Source organism: Hippichthys cyanospilos, chromosome 15, assembly GCF_059441005.1.
Source record: "Hippichthys cyanospilos isolate Australia breed blue-spotted pipefish chromosome 15, RoL_Hcya_1.0, whole genome shotgun sequence".
Lineage (NCBI taxonomy): Eukaryota > Metazoa > Chordata > Actinopteri > Syngnathiformes > Syngnathidae > Hippichthys > Hippichthys cyanospilos.
This window is the reverse complement of record NC_142383.1, coordinates 1,307,184-1,328,285: the sequence shown is the minus strand read 5'-3', so window position 1 is coordinate 1,328,285 and position 21,102 is coordinate 1,307,184. Positions and strand designations below refer to the sequence as shown.

The 21,102-nt window shown below is 38.8% G+C and overlaps 1 protein-coding gene across 4 annotated transcripts in view; it reads right to left on the bottom strand.

Annotated features, from left to right (window-relative positions):
- Window positions 1-338: 338 nt before the first annotated feature.
- Window positions 339-21,102, bottom strand: part of ptpa (protein phosphatase 2 phosphatase activator) — a 47,447-nt gene continuing 26,683 nt past the window's right edge. The window contains exons 9-11 of one of the 4 annotated variants that reach the window (XR_015868045.1): window positions 12,966-13,073; window positions 1,998-2,312; window positions 339-759 (exon numbers count right to left, since the gene is read on the bottom strand). Coding sequence is in view for 3 of the 4 variants with exons in the window: in XM_088435750.1 (XP_088291876.1) it covers window positions 2,070-2,312; window positions 12,966-13,073 (351 nt within the window). In the remaining variant the exon portion in view is untranslated. Of the gene's footprint in view, window positions 2,313-4,013; window positions 4,437-4,936; window positions 8,990-12,965; window positions 13,074-21,102 lie in introns of those variants that run through there. The other 3 variants (XM_088435750.1, XM_088435751.1, XM_088435752.1) reach the window with 3 other exon arrangements.

Genomic DNA, 21,102 nt, shown 5'->3' with positions numbered 1-21,102 from the left:
CCTACACGCTGCATGTTGTTGAATATTCATTAAGAGTCTGACACACCCCCAAAGAGATTTCAAAAATTAGGCCAAGGTTATTTGCATAATTTCATAGAGTATGCTTTTTAGCATTTCATGACGATAATGGATAATATTTCACGACAATGCAGCAACTTTTAATGTCTGTCTGAGATCATTAAAATGATCAAATATTAAAGAAATATAAAAATATTTGCACCAATTGGTAAAACCACCCTACATAAGGCATGGTGAACATTGGTGAACTGGAATTAAAGTGTTACGACAAACTGCAGGACACAAGTGGGATGAGGATCCCAGCCAGACACACACAAGAGTTCAATGTACAAAATGTTTATTAACAAAAAGCGCACGGCATGCGTGGAACCAAAAAATCCAAAAAGCGTCAAACTTCAAACAAAATTACAAAGTGCAACCACATAGAGACATGTATACAATGAATACAAGAGTCCAAGTAAATGCAGGGAAACAAGGGAGCAGAGTCCGCAGGAGGACGACTGAAAAACAAAGTTCAACAAAAATAGCCAACAAGAGTGCAAAAGGCAAAGTACAAACTAAAAATGCTCAAGGGAGGAAAACTCAGGAACAGAACGTTGGATGCTTCACGGGACTTTTCAGGGAGTGGCAAAGGAATAACTGGCGTTGTCGTCTTGCACCGACCACACTTAAAAAGCCTTTGATGATAATTGCCGTCAGGTCTTCAGCCGGTGACTCCGCCCCCTCTTGGCGGAAGGAGAACTATGCCCAGAACAAGGGCACAATTAGCAGGAAAAGTGACATAAAGGAGAGCTAACTATTGTTGATGAGTCACTTTATAGAGGGTTTTGAAAGCATTTCTAATTTTTACACCTGTATTGTTAAGGCCGAATTATAAAACTGATTAAAAAAGAGGTCGGAAAATTATCGGGAATTGGGAAGGTGGGTTTTTTTCTCCTAATTTGTGAGTTGTTTTACAATAATACAAAAAAATACAAGGGACAATTTGTCCTCAAAACCCTGATTTCAGAAAATGCAGAAAATGCAATTTTCATTTCAGCAAATCTTTACATATTTTGGTCAAATGCCAGACATGAAAATTAATCGACGTGTGTTTCCTTGATATTATTATTGTTAGTCTGAAAACTGAATCGCTCTTTGGGGGATGACTAAAATTGATGGTATCAGGAAAATGACCTTGAACTGGCAACCCTGAATTTGAAGATAATTGTTTTGATTTTTTTTTTTTTTAACTACACTGCTTAACTCTTTCAGAAAAGGCATGTTGAGCATCATGTCAAACTCAAGGCCTGGGGGCCATATCCGGCTTGCCACATCCTACTATGTGGCCCGCAAAATGCTAATGATGACTTTCAAGTTTCTGAGTAAAATATCAACTTTGCTCGTCAACTTCTATTTTTTTATTTTATATTTTTGAGGAAACAAGTGTTTTTTTGTTACCAGTCCCCCTTTTGAACAGGTTTTACTGAAATGTACAGTATATCTTAGCCAAGCATTAAAGACCGTTGCATCGAAGGCAAAAGACATATTGCTACACTTTGCAAAAAAGTCAATGACAAATTGAATAAATGTTCACAGGGTGTCTATCACAGTTACTTCTCTTCAACATCTTGTTTGCTTTGGTTTTCTATTTCACAAGCTTCCGCCACTTATGTCAGAATTTCATGACCTGACATGTTCTTATATGTAAACACAGCTACCCCATTCCTAAAATTCTTCCGGATGAGACCAAAAAAAAAAAAAAAAATCTTGCTCAGCTTAAATGTCTGAACCCCTAAAAGTCACAGTAACTTTAACAAATAAAATTTGAATGATTTATTTGTAGAGCCCTGACTCACCAAAGTCTCAAAGGGCTTTTTGAAAAAAGAAGTCATACAGAGACATCTTTTCAGTGTAAAGTACACAACAGCATCCCCTATCAAAGCTCCCAGAAGGGGAAGGAACAACTCAAAAACCCCAATTTGGGGAAAATCAGAAACCTTCAAGAAAAGACCACAGGTGACAGGAGTCCCCTTCCAGGCTCAACAGGTTGAAGTAGAAACTGTGTGTACCTAATACAGACGAATACAGATACACAATACAAATACAGATACACAATACAGATTACAGAAAACATATTGTGCCATATTAGGCAGGAGATGCCCAGTGCAAAGATGTCTTGACAGCAGGCGAAACCATTCGGCAGGAAACTCCCCACAGAAAAGGGCAGGTGGACTGCAGGTGGTCGATCTCATAACCCGCAATGGTCGATCAGCGTAGGGCCAAAAGAGGGTGTTCAAATCATCTTTCGCCATCTATCCGGGAAAAAGAAGAACAAAGCTGCAGACAGATCCATTAACTAAAGGCTTGCGAGTATGTTTTTAGTTGGGATTTAAAGATTTCTACTGAGGTGGCTGCGCAAACTTCCATAGGTAGGGCATTCCAGAGAACTAGCGCAGATGGAAAAAGCCCTTGATCCCGCGGGCAAACCGGCATTTTGTGACCAAAGTTGTCGGGACGGAACATATATTGATATTAAGTCAACGAGATAGGAAGGAGCTAAACCATGTAAAATTTTGTAAGTAATTAACACCTTAAAATCACATCTCAGTTATATTGGAAGCCAATGCATGTCAGCAAGTATCCGAGTAATATGATCGAACTTTCTTGTCCTTGTCAAGAGTCTTGAGTTGAGTGCAATATCATGCTATGCTATCCATGGCAGCTTGGTCACTATTTTCTATTGATAGTGGGGGCAAACTGTAAAGTCATGGAAAAAATTCCCAGAAGACACTGCATGGCACAATGCATTAAATTTTAAGAACGTGTGTGTGTATATATATATATATATATATACAGTATATATATATATATGTGTGTGTGTGTGTGTGTGTATATGACCACCAGGTCAACAAATCAAATCAAATTTTATTTGCATAGCCCTAAATCACCGAAGTCTCAAAGGGCTTCGCAGATGAAAAGAGGTCATGTGCAGACTTCTTTCGAAAAAAGAAGTCATACAGAGACATCCTCTCTGTGTAGGGTACACAACAGTATCCCCTGTCAAAGCTCCCAGAAGGGGAAGGAAAAACTCAAAAAACCCCAATTAGGGGAAAATCAGAAACCTCCAGAAAGGACCACAGGTGGGAGGAGCCCCCTTCCAGGCCCACATGTTGAAGTGGATGCTGCATGTACCAAATACAGACAAATAGATACACATAAACAATATAGATTACAGAAAACATATTGTGCTATATAGTGCAGTGATGTCTTGACAGCAGGCAAAGCCATTGGCGCAGGAACCATCCCACATTCCAACCACGTGGACCACAGACGGCCGATCTCCAAACCCGCGATGGTCGATCAGCGCAGGACCAAATGGAGGCGGTCCAGTCAACCCTCAGCATCTAGCTAGCCCCCTCTCCTAGCCGGAAGAGGGGGGCAGGAAAAAGGAAAAAAGAAGAAAGCTGCAGACAGGCTCAATTAACTAAATGCTTTTGAATATAAATGTGTTTTTAGTTGGATTTTCAATTCTTTACTTTTTCACTTAAAACATTGCTTGTGAAAAAATGGTTTTGGGTAAGAGGTGACATTTATTGAATGACATTTGTCAACAAATTTCATTACTTATATTTAAGATTAAAAGGTTGTACAGATGTGTAAGAATGAAAATAGTATTACCTTGTGCAACTGTGTAAATGATAGCATGAAAGCATACAGATAAAAACTGAAAATAAAAAAAATATAGCAAGGATTGTGCATTTGATTGACACTCAAATTCCATCGTAGGTCGAATTAATCAGCCGGCCAATGAAAGGGTCGGCCTCAATTACGTCTTTTTCAATGTCAACCTGCTCTTAAGGACGCAAATCTGAAGGCAACAAAAATTGATTAAAAACAAAAAACATTTCATCACCTCCAGAGCGGAGTCTGACCCAAAGTTTATCCAGGATGTACAGTAAATACAATAACAATGGTAGAAATATTATCCGGAAATAACAAATCTACAAGAGATGGATAGTTGAATCCTGTTCACATTTAATACACAACTTGGGTTCACAGGCAATTTACTTGCAGCTTCTACATGAAAGCAAGCAAGATGGACAGCTGTTGACTTGGACTTGGATGTGGTTGAGAGCATGCCCGTGAAGGACCTTCACACCCTTTTCCTTCCAATTTGGTTAGCTTGGAACACGACAGGTCCAAATAGTCTTCTTGATCACATTTGGGGGCATGACAATTTGTCTCCAGATCGGACAGAGCTGTAAATCTATGAGTGGATTTTTGATAGAGGGAAAACAGGCGATCTGATGAACGGGAATTGTAGCCTTTCCACTTTTGTTCCTTTAATTCATCCATGATTGTCAAGGCTTTGATGGTTGGATGGACAGAAGGCTTCCAAATTTGAAGTGCTGGATCACAGGAAACTTCTCCAAACACTAAAAATGGTTGCAGATAGACAAATGTTAACAGAAACGTAAAACAAGTATACAGTGGACCCCCGGTTCACGGCTTCTCTGGCTTACGTTTTTTTCATGTTACGATGTGGAATACAGAGTTTTTTCGTCCCCTCTATAAGGCATTTATCCCGCTTTACAATTAACAACAATTGTCATGACGTGTGGGGTTGGTTGTATTGGTTGTGTTAAAGAAGATAATTTATATGGAAACAAAGGTATGTAACTGCAATGACTCATTCACATGATTTGGTTATCAGTTTATACACCCGATACTTTTCCTCACACATCCTGTCCATATCTAGACGGGGGAGGATTGTAGGGTTATTGTTTAAATTCTGGAATAAAAGCCCAAAGCCAGTAGAATTATTGCCACCTACATGTAAAATCGTACTATATATGGTCCCAACCTTTTGATCACCATGGACGGGTCAACACCTTACATTTATATTATGGAGGGGGGGGGGGGGGGGGGGGGGGGGGGTTAAAAGCCATATCATCCTTCTCACTATGTATGTAATATATGTAATATCAACAGCGGCCAGAGGCGGCACCAAAAGTTTGCAATGTCGCACTCTCACAGTGGCCGAGACCGGGCTAAATATTGTGCTGACAATGCTGCGCTATCGTTATCTTAGCACAGTAACTAGGGTTCAACAGCTGTTTAGTGAAGCAATACCAGTTGTCCCAAGTTCTCACTTCCGCCTTTCTACAAGCCAGGTGAGTGCTCCTGCTTGGCTCTGTTTTGTATTGAAAGCTCAGCTGGCCGTGTTGGATCGCTCCCGGCGACCGCAAAGCGGCCGCTATGATTCATTCCTGTCCCCTGCGAGAGCCGTTGAATGTTCCTGAAGTCGATTGGCTGTCGCGATGCGAAATGTGGAACAAGTAAAAAAAAAAAAAAATTAACTTCACGCGAAAGGCGAAATTTCGCTTCTCGTGACCGCGTGCGGCCATTCGCGTCGCTCCATTCGCGTCCATCGCGTCGCCCAACGTGCTTTCGCGCCCAGTCACGTGAACTCCGTTGACTACAATACAATTTCGTCTCGTTCGCGTTCGGTGTGCGCGTACCATTAAACTAAATCATCTCCAAAACATTATTTCGGGTGCAGCCCACGCGGCCCGGTACCAGTTGATCCATGTACCAGTACCGGTCCGGGGACCGGGGGTTGGGGACCATTGCTATAGAGAATGAACACAGACAACATACTGTAAAAAAATATTAAGTACAATGGGCCCCCGGTTTACGAGATTAATCCGTTCTGCGGTTGGTATCGTAACGCAAATTCAAACCTATGCTAATTAGCTAATACATGTAAAACCCCAGGTAAAAACATAAAAATTGGATATACATAATAAAAACTGGTATCAAAATAGTATAGTAAGTGCTACTTATATATATAATACACATGCATACAATTAAAGAACATCACAAATAAAAAATATATAAAGGATTTATTTACCTTTGAGTGACAATTGTTATGGCTAGGCTAGGCTATCTTAGCTTTCTTCATACTTCTTGATTAGCTCCAGCTTGGTTTCCATAGATATCATCTTCTTACTTCTGCCTTTAACATCACTAACAATGTTGGGACCCATGGCTGACCAATTCAAGTTTGAATTAAGCACTAAAATGCACTATTAATACATTTTTGTAAGCACAGGCGAACAAAGTTTTAACGTTCCACCATTTTGGAAACCATGACGCCGACCAATAGCAGACCAGCATCTTAGTGCTTCCATGACGCCGACCAATAGCAAACTAGTATCTTTGGAAGTCGTGACGCCGACCAATAACAGACCAGCGTTCTAGTGACCTAGGAGGCGACGCGTGTATCGACGTATGAGCGTGAAGCGACTTGCAGTCATGCACGCACACCGACCGCCATGTTTGGGGAGTTTTTGTTGTAATGCAGAAATAATGGCGTAAAGAGGGGACAAAAAATGCCGCGGTCGACAATGTAAGGTGAAAAAAAACGCAAGCCAGGGAAGTCGTAAACTGGGGGTCAACTGTAGATGCATCTTAAAAAAGGGGAAGGAAAAAAAATTCTCTGACAGCATGTTTTTAGTTCTGCCAAACATACGTGTATGATCTAAATAGTGTCTTCATACAGATGTTTATTGATATCAAAAATATTTTGTATTTATATGGTGCACTAAAAATGGCTGTAGAAACTGTCATTAGCATGCTGTGCCTGAAGGAAGTATACATGCGCCAAGAGCTTATCCTCAGTCTACTAAAAGAGAGAATTTTTAATAGTCTAGTCTCAGCGCATGGAGAATTTGCACAATGGGAGTAATGTATCCTTTTGGTGGAGAAGTGTTATCAAGCTAATTGTTTGAATGAATGTGATGTTTTGTACATACACGTTGTTTTGGAGCTGTTTGCTTTGCAGCTTTCAGTGTTTGAGGAGATAATATTGGCAAGAATTGCAATAAAAGACTGATTTCTAGATGTATACACCAAAAAATATCATTGTCAAGTACACAGGGGCTCAAAAGAGAACAATTTTTCTGGCATTGGCGTAAGCGTGGCCCAAGTTTGATAACACTCCAAACACCACCAGGAGTGTATATTTATGGCAGTGCTTTTGCAGCCAGCGGATACACTTACTTTTTGGACAAGTCCTTGGAGAACAAGCAATTGGTGTTTCCTTACAAAGTGATATAGCCAACAAATGGCAAGACATTCAGACTATGGTAGTGCTCTTCATTGATTTTGCACAATAAAGGTCTTTACGATCTCATCATCATGTAAAGGTACCAGGAATGTACAGATCTCATTTATTTGCACTATAATCATTCAAATTCGCTCAATTTTGAAAAATATGATCTTTTATCCTATACATTAAGAAAGCAAAAGCGCATTTACAAATGGGCTCAAATGGCTTCCTTTTTTTAATATATTTTAGTATGCATGAAATGATACATTTTTGTGTGGCTTTAATTTTAGTCAAGATACATTTTTATATGGCTTTAATTTTAGTCAATGTAGTTCAAACCAAAAAAAAGCAATATCTTTCATGACATAGCTGTGCAATGCTAAAGATTGATGTAAACAAAGTAAAAATTCTTTGTTAATTCAAAATCTGCAAAATATCCCATTTATAACTGAGCGCAGTTGCAAACAAAGCTCTTCGTTCTGATATCAGTTTCTTCAAAATTGCTATGGTCATGTATTTTGTGTCTACTGTTATAATGGTCAAGTATTTGTCCCCATTGTCATTTTTAAGTATTTGTCGCCTTTATCATATAGGGACCTGTAGTTACTAATTATGACAGGGTTGTTCCTTCATGTATCAGTTGCAATGCAGTTGCTATGTTCCTTTCCTTTGCTTAGTGTCAAGCAGGATTGATGTCTGAGAGTCTTTACCTCTAGGTTTTCATTAATTTCATTAAAATTCAGTCAATAACCCAAACAGCAATATTCAGGTTTTTCAATCCATGTATACAAATGCAATAACCAGTATAAGGTCATATTTGGGGTTTTTAAAACTATGCACAGATAACTTACTACGCAAATAGACATAATTTCCACTTCTAACTTTATACTATTTTTGCATGATGACGTTATCCGTACGCCGTGGGTTCAGTTGAGCTAAACTAGTAACCTTGTTTGCTCAATCGTTTTAATAAATATCACGAATGTTTCAGAAACACACATTATGACATTAACCCGAATATGACGACATGTAAACCTAGTCAGTGACACCTTGTCAGAACGTCAAGCTCACAAACTGTAACACGTGTCTTCCAAGTTTATTCCCAGATCCAGTTTTCTATGGCTAGTCCACTTAATCCATCAACTCAAACCGTAATGCTAGGTAAAATTTGGTCTCCTTTTTGGTTTGGTTTGGTATTGTATGAATAGGTTCTGTAAAACTAGTCTTAAAAGTTGCATCTTGAATAATGACAAGGATTTTGGTTGAATCCATGTGGAGTTCCGATTTTTATGCCATCACACAGTCATATACATAATCTCTAAAAATAAAGATTGATAGGAAAACATCTTTTTCACTCTATACCAATCACCGGAATTTACACGATGGGATCGGGATTACTGTAAGGTTCTGACGACATTTAATCACAAAAGTGTTACTTTTATAATGGCTGGACTCAGTGAAACTTTTTTTTTTTTTATATGCTGTATCACTTGCAATTTCAGAAATACAGTAAACTGGGAGAAAGAGGCACTAATTCCTAAGTAACATTTGAGATGAAAATATCAGAGCTCACAAATGAATCCAAAGCTTGAAACTATCTCAACCCAAATGTGTCATTTCATGGCTTTGGAAACATTCAGCCCTTTCAGAAAGAGAAAGTGCTAGATCCTGCTTTCTCCAGGCCGAATAGAAGTCTGCCTGAAACCTTGTGTGGGGCCAGCAAGAGGGAGTGAGGAATGCAAGTCTGCTGATGGTTGCTCCAGGCTTGGAGGAAGGTCGGGAGAGCGGGAGGGGTGGATTTAATGAAGGGAATGGCAGTGGAGAAGGGGGGGCAGACAGCTTGTCCCCTCAGCTCTTTGGGAAGACTCATGTGTTCTGGAAAACACAGGATGTGGGCATGCAGGCAGGAGAAGGCTTAGACATCTCCCCCATACCCCACCCCCCGAGACCGCCCACACATACACGGACACACACAATTCCATTCTCTTTATTCCTCTCTTAACCCTTTCATAGCTCTTCTCTTGCTTGCTGATAGTAAAGATCTTCAGTTGTCTTTATTTTTTTTCTTACAAAGTTACAAGAAAATACAGCTTCCTTAATGAAACTGAATGAAAAGCAGATACCTAAATTGTTCTTTTTTTTCTTCCAAGGAACACAAATTGGAAATACTTCTAATGAAACAACCAATGAGACACAATATCAAAAAATACAGTATGACAAGAATTCACAGAATCATTCTCTATTTTTGGCAGTAAAAATCAATTTAACATTAAACTAAATCCAAAACCAAATAATGGTCACAGGTCACCTGTTTTGCTTTTGCTTTACTGACTAAAAAAGGATAAATGCTGAGATATACCTGACAAATAAATCTCTCTCTGACAATAATTTTTTAATAAACACTGCAAAAATGCATACTTTTTCATTCCCTTATTTTCAGGCTGAAAAGCCTTGTTTTGTTGCTTTGTGAAATGTACTCCATCTGAGTAAATACAGGAAGGTATCATAAAGAACATGCAGTTTTCCCTTGTTTTTTGCAGTTAATGAGGACCAAAAACCCTACCGAAAAGTGAAATCTGTGAAGTAAAAGTCCCCCCTCAGGAATTTTCATGCATGTGTATGTGGGTACTAGAATTTTTTAAATGTGAAAAGTATTTATACTTTACATATTTGAGACATATTTACTAAATCCTTAATTATTAAACCTTACACATTAACTGTATTGCTATCCCTTCCATCTCTTGGCCGTAGTTGGTGAACAAGGAGGACTAGAGTTGCCCTCAGAGTAACGCCCCTCTGACGTCGACCTAGAGTGAAGCAGGTGGCTGACCCAACATGACAACTGGAAAGCAAAGTTTCCACTCAAAATTCCATTTCATTACGAAAGCACTCTATGTAACATCTTCTCAACACTCTCTTTCATTCTCAACGTACTCCTTCTGCCGTATGTACACACTCAGGGTGTAAGCTTCACCCTGAGACTGCTGCTTGAGGTACAAGACCAACTTGACTATGGAGGCAATCAGTCAATGCAATGAGCTCACTCCTACAAGACACGTTATTGGCTCCTGGCGTGGCATCAAATAATGAAGGCAGAAGGTGTAATCCAATCTTGCCCAGCTGTAATTCACTCCTGCCCTCATTAGTCGATGTTGTGCTGGGAGCCAATGATGAGTCTTGTAGGTGTGCCCGTGGCATGTGCATTGACAGTTAACTCTTCTGTGTTGCATGCAGGAAACCTTCACAGCACTTCTCTCCTCTCCACAATATATATTTTTTTCTTAAATGAAAAAAACAACACCGAAGCACTATAAGCTCGAAAGATGTAGCGAGGGAACACTGTACAGTGAGCCCCCGGTTTCTGAACTCCCTGTTTTACAAATTTTTCATCCGACGAACGTGGACCGCAGCGTTTTTTGTCGCTCTCTTACGCACAAACCTTTCGTCCTACGAACAATCCAACATGCCGGTCAGTGTGTCCGCATTATTTTTTCCGCTTTGCTGCATCAACAAAAATAACTATACTCACATGTCACGGAAACGACTATATGCTATTGGTCTTATAAGGTCACAGTCACGGTCTCAGTCACGGACATGCCGAGATGCTATTGGTCGATTAAGGTCACAGTCACGGTCTCAGTCACGGAGATGCCAATATGCTATTGGCCGGCGTCACGTCAATCACAGAAATGCCGATATGCTATTGGCCGAACGCCTTCATCTAGCTTGATGGCACAGCTGGTCGGTGTGTTGTGAAGACTTTGCAAACTTTATCTGTTAGACATGGCTTCTAAAATTGCAAGTGGCGGTAAAGAAGAAGAAGAAGTAAGAGGATGATGACAATAGAAACGAAGCAGGAGATAATAAAAAAATACGAAGGAGGCGCACACATAGTTAACCTTGCTAGTGATTATGGCCGTAACCGCTCGGCAATCTTCTAAGGGCAAGACTTTCCTTGCCAGGGGACGGACCTCGGTCAACAACAAAATGGAGAGGCTTCTTCTATTATGGATTAAAGAGAAGGAAATCGCCGGTGACATGTTCTCGTTTGAGAAAAGTTCTTGTTTAAGAAAATAAATAAAAAATTCTGCGGGTTGGTCTCTGCTCCCCTCCGCCTCCACCCAGCTCAAGTCTCGTCACCCCAAAGATAAATGTCATTTTCCCTTTGTATAGTTATGTTATTTAATTTAACTGTACAGTAGATTATGTTACTAATTTTTAATATGTGTGTAAAGTCGTGATGTTTTTACCTAACGTTTTTGCACGCGTTGCACGCATTCACTAATTAACATAGTTTGGATTGCCCGTCATACGAGCAATTCGAGTTACGAGCATAGCCGCTGAACGGATTAAGTTCGTAACACGGGGACCCACTGTACTTTTATTATTCTTATTATAATTTCTTTGTGTCTGTGTCAGAGCATAAAACTGTAATCAAACGTACATACAGTGCTCATAACACTTGATCAGGGCCAGGTGCTACACATTTTTGTCAAGTTTCAATGAACTCTCTTCAGCAGTCTTGTGAGTTTAATTTCAAATTAAAGTCTACTTGGCAACAGACGAGACAAAACAACGAATGGCAATAGACCACTTGAGACTTAGGATCATGATCTAAAAATTTTAAAACAACTACAAAGGTAAAACAACATAAAATTAAACACAACAAACTGAATTTAAAATGAACAAAAATAAAATAAACTAGAACACGTTCCCCCCACTAAAGTAAAAGGGGGAAAAAAACGCCTCAAGTATCAAAGTGAAAACCACTGACCAACTGCTCTTCATGCATGTAAGCACATACATGCACACACTGACGGCCTAGGTAATAGAGGCGGAATGTTTACCTGGGCGTTTGGTCTCATACAAATTGTGCTTGACACGGGGTAAAACACAATCTGGATTGATGAAATTAATTTTGGTACCAAAAAAGAAATATTAATAATAATAATAATAATGATCTTTTATTTTAGTTATATTATGAAAAATTAATATTTTTCCATGCATTTTTTACATTACAAACAACTTAATACCTGGCAATTGATCAAATTTATTTCTATACCTTCAATTCTTGCATAAGAAACCTGTGGTTTGAACCAGAAAACTGCCTTTTTTTTTTTTTGTAAAGATTATAGACAAGTCCAAACACAGTAATACTGAAAGAGAAGGGTGGCTCCTTTAAGAGGGCAACCCATTAATGCTGTGGGTGAAACCAAGAGGGAGGAGGAAGCAGACAGAAGAGAGAAGAACAGAGTGGAGCAGTGCTTATACAGCTACCAGAAAAGCAAGTCAAAGTTAACAGTGAATGTGATCCCACTCTGGTCTAAAAAAATCAGACATGTTAAGTGGGCTGGAAGTTAGCACAAGTGCATATTCAGAGACACACATTAGACATGTGAAGACGGTTAAAAACCTTCCTTTGAAATATCAAGCAAATGATAATCCAGCAAGAACTCTTGATTACACCTTTTGCCTATGCTTCCAACAAACTCAAGTTCAGTTCAGTGTAGTACCTGTATATACTGGCATGACACAATAAGAATCTGAGCGTGACAGTGTTATTTTTAAAAAGCATGCTTTGTTTTTCCAATAAATATTAGTAATGAAATGAAAACTGTCCATGTTTTTTTAATAAGCCTAAATTCAAGTGTTGTATGTACCCTCCCACCTGACTCAATGAGTAATCCGTGTTTCCATCAGGTGTTGATGTTCCATTCTGTTCTCATCAGTGTGGCTTGGATCAGTAAATTACATAACTAAACTTAAACTACATTTCAATGAAACATGATGGATTCATTTAATTCAGAGTTAATTATCTAGGAGAACCGGAGAGTAAAAATAGCAAACTCACCTCAGCTTTGTACATTCTAATCAGACCTTGGTTGACTTTGGACCATGAATGAACAGCACTGATGTTCCACAACTGGTTGGAGTGTTCAGCAAATGGACCAGTCTTCATCTAGAAATTAAATAAAAAATGAAAGACAAAACATAACATATAGCATGTGCAGCTCTGCCACCTTACTTTACAGTTGATATAGTTTAATTGTAATATTTCAAGTAGCGGGGGTCCTTGGGCTTCTCAAAAAAGAGCTTGTAAAAATCACCCCTGATTGAAGTGGATTCTCCATTACTTGAACATGGACCTGGTATTGGAGCAATACAAACGAATAGTTTCCCAGCATATGAACCAGCACCGGCCACGTAAAAAGCTGCAATGTGCATCACTAATCTACTAGTTTGACTTCAGTAAATAAAAGTTAATTGCTCTAAACCAGGAGTGTCATATGTGCGACCAGCGGGCCGAAGGGGGTTCATTCTAGTCCGCAAGATAATTCCGCTAAGCACTGAGGAAAAAAACAAAACAAAAAACAAACAGGACCGAACACATTAGTCTGCTGTCAATAGTACTGTAATGCCCTTTTGTGTGTTAAAGGATTCACTCTGTCGTGGTTCTGTCAAATGACTTTTACTGAAAGAAAACTAGAAAAAACGGTTAACAAGTGCGTCGCCAGTCGCAACTCACGCTGGTCCTCAATAACAGCTGACTCAGTCCTCATCCTCAGACGTTCTTAACAACGAACGTTACAATACGCAGAAATTCTTACTTTAACAGCATCTGCAACTTACGCCAAAATGACCAGCTCCCATGCTTGTGCCAAATAGATTGCTGATCACTTTCGTGAAAAAATGGAACATTCATGTTAGCATCGGCATCTTCATTGTAGTACTGCTAAGCGCAGGTAAAATCCTTTCATTGTCCTGAAGAGATTCCCAATGGGCAGGGGGTCACATTCCGGGCCATTACCAAACATTCAGCTTTGATCCCTGTTGTTATTAAAAAAAAAAAAAGTGTTGTATTTCTTTTGAAATACTGTATACTTTATTTGTGGCTCAGCAGTTAACACATAGCGGCAATGTATTTGATAAGATGTCGTGACTTCTTGAATGTTTTTTTTTGTCCAGAATTGGGGGGGGTTCCAGTCCCAATTAACCGCGAAAAAAAAGGGATCACTGTACTGAGTTTTTTCTTCCCCTCATGACCCTAGGGGGCTGGCTGTATTTGTGTTGTTTTGCCACCATCTGCTGGCGTTTTTAGGGAATGGCACTTATTTTCCATTGATGCTGGTCTGCTATTGGTCGGCCTCACTTGTTTCAAATTAGCGGAATGGTAAAGCTTTATTTGATTCTGAGTGGTTACAAAACCCTATTTATAGTGGATTTTACTGCTTAATTCAAACTTGAAAGGGTTAGCCATGGGTCCCAAGATTACTAGTGATGTTAAAGAGAGAAGTAAAAAGATGATTCATAAGGAAACAAAGCTGGAGACAATCAAGAAATACGAAGTTTACAAGGGAATATGGGCATAACAAGCACCACTCAAAGGTAAAACAGTGGACCCGCGTGTTACAACTTCCCTGATTTATGTTATTTTCGTGTTGTGAGTTTTTTCATCCCCTCTTTATGACATTTTCCCGGATTTGCGACAAAACAATCCCCTAGAGGGTTGGCTGAATTTGTGTTGTTTTGCTTGAATGGTAAAGCTTTGTTCGATTGTGAGTGGTTACAAAACCGTATTTGTAGTGCATTTTACTGCTTCTTTCAAAGCTGAAAGGGTTAGCCATGGGTCCCAAGATTGCTAGTAATGTAAACGAGAGGAGTAAGAAGATGATTTACATGGAAACGATGCTGGAGATAACCTTTATTAGGGAATATGAGCAAAACAAGCGACACTCAAAAAATAAATTTTTTCTACATTTTTATTTATGATGTTTTCTGATTGTATACATGTATATTATATATACGTAGCACTTACTATACTATTTTGGTACCAATTTTTAATATGTATGTACAATTTTGATGTTTTTACTTGGGGTTCTAAACGCATTACCTATTTAACATAGGTTTGGATTGCCCGTCATACGACGAATACGCCTTACGACCCCAACCGTGGAACGAATTAGTCGTAACACCAATTTTGAATATGTTTGTACAATTTTGATATTTTTACCTGGGGTTCTAAACACATTAGCTATTTACAGTAACATAGGTTTGGATTGCCCGCCATACTGTGAATTCGTTTTATGAACCCAATCACGGAACGGATTAATCTCATAACACGGGGGCCCACTGTAGTTGCAAAAGTTATACAACCACAGATTTTGATTGGGGCATCTTCATTTTTTTATTAATTTGACAATATCTTGCGAGAATAGAACGGCGTGAGATTTCCTGTCAATGCACGGCACAAGATCTTTTTTTTTTTGCTTGGTAATGTTTGGCATGGCAGTTAAACACACCAAAAACGTGGTGAGAAGGCCAGCCATCGCTTCAAAATAACCCTTAGCTTACTAAATAATGTATGGATACAATTGTCTTTTTGGTTTTTGCCAGAAACATGACAATGATTAACTTCACTCCTCCTACTGCACCAACTGTTCTCATGGAGTGAGTTGCGACTTCCGATTTAAACAAAGTTATTTTGAAATCAAGTTCATTCACCAATCCAGGGCACTATAAAACAACCGACATTGACAATGACATTTTAATGTATCAAGCTTGTTGCCGCCGCTACCTTAGTGAAGATAAGTGGTAGAGATAATGGAGGGTGCCAGTTTATCGCACCGTCTAGCATAAGTTAGCCACAAACTAGCAGTGCCCCAAACAGCAGTCAGATTATGTTTCAGAGGCAGTTAAATTGATGCAAATTACTTTTGCAAACTCTGATGTAGATATTTTGACATGGTTGCTGTTTTTAATCACCACTTTTTATCAAACCAGGCTGACAAATGTGTGTTCTGTGGGTCTGATGACATTTCACTGATGGCCCAAAATGTATGGAAAGAGTTGTGTAAACTCTAAAATGAGCATGCCTCCCACAGGTGGTGAGCCTATGGGAAGGGGGACCTTTCGGGTTGAGCCTGGCCGGGACCCAAGGGTGCAGGCCCAGCCACCAGGCACTCGCCAACGAGCCCAATGACCTGTGCCCGGGCAAGGGAAAACCAGATCTAATAATTTTGCTCATCATAAGGGTCTGTGAGCCGTGCTTAGTTTAGTGCCTCACCTAGGACCTGCTTGCCATGAGTAACCCTACCAGGGGCTTAAAGCCCGAGAAAACTTTGCTCATAGGATCATTGGGACACACAAACCCCTCCTCCACCATGGTAAGGTTACTGCTCATGAAGGGGGATTTTTTTTTATTTTATTTTTTTTACAACTGACATATTATTTTTTTACAACTGACATATAATACAAGTAGTACACTAGTACAGAATTGCAGTGTTACCTGTAAAACAGCTCACAACAAAGGAACTTGACTTTTCAGCGCAGGCAAGTACAGACGAGCAGGTGACATACTGTATAGTGTATACGTACTTCAGTCTAGGCTCTTAACCACTAGAGCACGCATACACTATGCGAACCTGTTAGTCATCTCACTAAATTTTTAAAATATGCTGAGAAGGTGGGTATCAGAAGGATTTAGGCAAGTGTAAACACAGAAAACAAAGGGTAACAGCACTTTCAGTAAAAATGGAAATCTCAATAAGCAGGAAAAAAAGGAAATTCATGAATGAAGTTCTATACTGTTTTGCAAATATCTTACCCAAGAGCAAAGGAACCCAAACCCAGACCCTGGGGGCATCAATCTAACTACCCCCTCCTTTTTTCCATTCCACCCCCACCGCACTAGAGACTTTCCATGGGCTCGCATGAGAACATTAGGGAGGAGGGGCATGGAAGAAGGAGGAAAGGGGGTGGAGAGAGCCCATATTCCCTGGAGGAAGGAATGATTCACAGCAGCATGTGGGGAAGGAAGTGACTCATGTTTAGACTGATGCATGCTCACACACACACATATCCTTGTGTGTGAATTCAAAATCTGAGTTTGTGTTGAAGTATCCACATGTGTAAAAAACAGGAACACACAGCTGTACACATATGGAATTTGTATGATAACAGTCCACATAATGTGATGGACAGTAAAATCAAAGAAAGAGAGAGGGGACATTCAAAGTCTCCCTATTACACATTTAAAGACAGATTTAACATTTGGAAATCAACATCAAATGTGTTATGTTGTCAAGTACTTGGGCAGTGTTTTTAATTCAGGTAATATTTTTTTAACCAGAAGAAATATTTGCTGTTGTAATGGACCCGTCAGGTTACAAACTTGTTGGCTCACGTTTGTAAACTAAGACACTACTATAAGGAAATTGAAAAATAATTTAAAATAAACAAAAAGATTTATTGCTTTTATCCACTAACTATGGGCAACTGTTTTTCATGTTGTGTTTGTTTCTTTTCAAATTTTTTTTTGTTATTTTTTACATGTCGATTTAGGGTAACTGTCATGTTCCCGCCTAACTGTGTTAGGCCATTTTTGTGACTCTGTGACTTTGTGCCTTTATTTTATCCTGAGACTTATGAAAGTGCCCTCCTGAGTTTTTTTCCTTAGTTGTTACTCTTCTATTTTGAGTGATTTTGTGGATTCTTCCGTTTCTACTTTGCATCGTTTTCCTGTCTGGCTTCGCTCCCCTCTCCCATGTTAGATGTGATCACCTAGACTCATTACCACTGTGTCTCTTTGTTGTACTTTTATAGTGAGTGCATTTTTCTGTTGTACTTTCGACTTTTAGTATTTTAACCCCCCCCCCCCCTACACACACACACACACACACACACACACACACACACACACACACACACACACACACACACACACACAATGCGTGTGTCTTTTGTTAATAAACCTCGTGTTGGAACTGAGAGACTCTGAGCCTCGTGGGTGTCCAATTATCCTGTTATCCCAAGTTATGGTTAACAGAAACATGTCTGTCAAACAAAAAAAAGGGCTGACACTCATTTAAAAGTAGATGTCAACATATTAATTACAAATGCTAATTTATCTAATTACCATATTTCTCCGTGTGTTGAGCCCCCAAATTTTTATTTCAATTTGGGTGAATTTTACAAAAACACATGTACAAGTCTGAATTTAGTGTCATGTTTGGTTGGATTTTTGGTTTTGTGGGTTTTTGTTCATGTTCTTAAGTTCATCCTTGTGTTCCCTTACGCCTGCCTTTCCTGTCTGTGTCTCTTTAGTTTGAACATTTCCACCTGTCTGTTTACTTGCCCTCCTCATCTAATCAGTTTCCCCTACCTTTTGTCTGTCTCCAGCTGTTTCGTGTTTCCTCGTTCAGTGTGAAGTTTATTTAAGTCCCCAGTTTGCATTCACTTCTTGTCGGGTCATTGCTTGTTTTTTTCCTTGCTGTCATGCATTTTACCTCACTGTGTTTTAGTTCCTGGCTATAAATATTCCCTCGTCGTGCAGTCGCTGTCCCCCTGTTGTTTCTCCTGAGTTATGGTTAGATTCTTGTTTGTTTATTACTTTGTCCTGTTTTTTGTTATTTGTTGCTCCCTTTTCATTTTGTTATCAAACCTCAGTTTTTTGGTTATTTCTTCTCGGCTTCCCTGCATTTTTGGGTCCCCCTCTTTCCTCACAATGGCCTGTCATGACATTTAGTGGCTACACATATCATTGTTGGTTATTAAAATGACAAAATTACAGTAATTTTAGACACATCTGTTGTGGTTTTGGAGATGAGAGGGTGGGGCAGAAACGGGACAAGTTAAAGGCAATGAATGCCTTGCATAGATGCAAATGCTGAAACTAATGCTACAACAATAAAACGATTTGAAGTTTCAATGCTTTGTTTTTTTTTAGACAGCTGAATATGAATGTCGAAAAGATCTAAGTCATCATCACTATCTGACACGCCAAATAGCTCCCCCCATTTAAATCCTGGTCCTCTCTTTAATGCTCGTCATTTGCGCAAACATCGCACAATATTACTCTTTCACGGGTATTCATGTTCGGCCCATTCAATTTGTATTAAATGAAGCTCTCCAGAAATGCTTTGCTAAAGATTTCTTAACCAAGGGCTGACCGTGAAGCGATCAGATCAGTTGCTCTTAGCTGTGTTTCTTGGTTGCTCTACGCCTGCCATGCCATCGCTCTAGCATTTTTACTCTGAACGAACAAATTAAGCCGTATTTCCCTTTTCATAATGGGCAAAGTCCTCCGGGAAAATGATAAACACAGCCTCGTTGTTGACAACAAATAGGCAATACGGCGGCGCTTGACGAAGGTGCATTTGAAAGAGCAAACACGCCAAAATGGATGCATACTATATTGAATTAAATGTGTATATAATTGTTTTAAGCCTTGTAAAAGACATACCACCATATTTTTCGGACTATAAGCCGCGACTTTTATCTCATGATTTGAGCCCTGCAGCTTATAGTCCAGTGCGGCTTAGCTGTTGTTTTTTATTTTTTTGCTAGCCACCAGCAAACAAATGTGTGTATCTGTTCGAGGTTTCAATTTATGGAACAACTATGAAATCGAACAGAAAAGATGTGAATCAATGGCTGTGCTCCAAAAGAGATTTAAAAATATATTATTAAAAATAAAAAATGTCTCAAATAAATGAGAGAATGGATAAAATTTGGGGTAAATTTGTGACGTGTACATTTTATATACAGTAAACAGTATATATTATTTTATTTATGTATTTATGGTTGTATATATGAATTGTGTGCAATGTGTTTTTATGTTCAATAAAATTATCTATCAAACAAAGGGAGATAAAAAAATGCTATTGAAATATTGATTTCGATTTTTAACTGCTATTTAACTAACAGTATTCTGTCAGTGCCGAAAATATCCATCCATCCATTTTCTATAAATATGTTGGGACTAAACATGCAGGCAAGTTCAGTCTGGTAAAGAGATGATGTTGCTGTTGGCAGACAATTAAAAAAAAATTAAATGACATATAAAAAATTTAATATTGAAACTGTGTAATTGTGGCAGATCACAAAACTGACAGACAAAAACAAGAACAGCAACAACAACAACAAAAAACGGCTTCAGTCTTTTATCTACTTTAACAGGCTTAAACAGATGCAGGTCAAAACTGTGCTATATTTGAAATTAGTCCCAAGCGCAAGGGCAATGGTGCTGTTTTCTTTTGTCAATCGCCAAACAATTAAGAAATGCTACAGTAGCATCTCTGTTATAATTAGTTGGGGCTGCAGTTAAAGCTGGGTGCTTTGCATTTATGTGGTGTGCTGCTTCTGTGTTAAGCAAGCTCCTTGTTACAAAAAATGCATATACAGTAACTCTACCTTCATCTAAGGTGCAGCCAGGGCGATGGTAAATTGAAGTTTTAAAAATGAAAGCTAAATTTACGATTCACTGGATGATAAGTCCATGCTTTTTCATTTTTCAAGTCTTCCCCTTCTGAATTTTCCTTCCCATCCCCAAAAGGAGCCTGTTAGGTTATGCCATAAAAAATGACAGCCAATCAGTGCCCACTTCAGGGTGGAATTGACCTTTGTTTTCCAACCCCTAACAATTCAAGCACAAGAATCCCGATACATAAAAACGAATCTAGTCCGCATACAGGAAGCATAAAGTTTGAGATTAAAAATTTGATTAATATTATGAAAAAAAACTAACAAACAAAAAAAACACTTCATTTATGACTGTAATTAATTGGTCAGAAGTTATTAATCTGATGCCCCATTTTAAGAGATTCATTCGGTACATATTTTTTGGACAGTTTTTGTTAATTTTGCTTTTTTGGGGGAGGAATTGGCTTTGATGTACTAACCTGACAGAAGTTCAACATGTCAAAATATGATCTAATTCCACTGTTATTCACAAAAAGCAACTTCTCCTGGCATTTTTTATTGTTAATTTTTGATTGTGAATTTTTGGTCGAACTTCCGCCTGGAGATAACATTCTACGGCTATTTTGTTGCAATTTCACCATAACCAGACCATTTTCTTTATTAAGAAAAACAACAGTTCAAGAAGTCACATACAGTATTCATTTTATTTATATAGTTGATATAGTTTATATATAGTTTTATTTATTTTTTGACAAAATAATATGATTTCCTGACTGTTTCCAACAGGT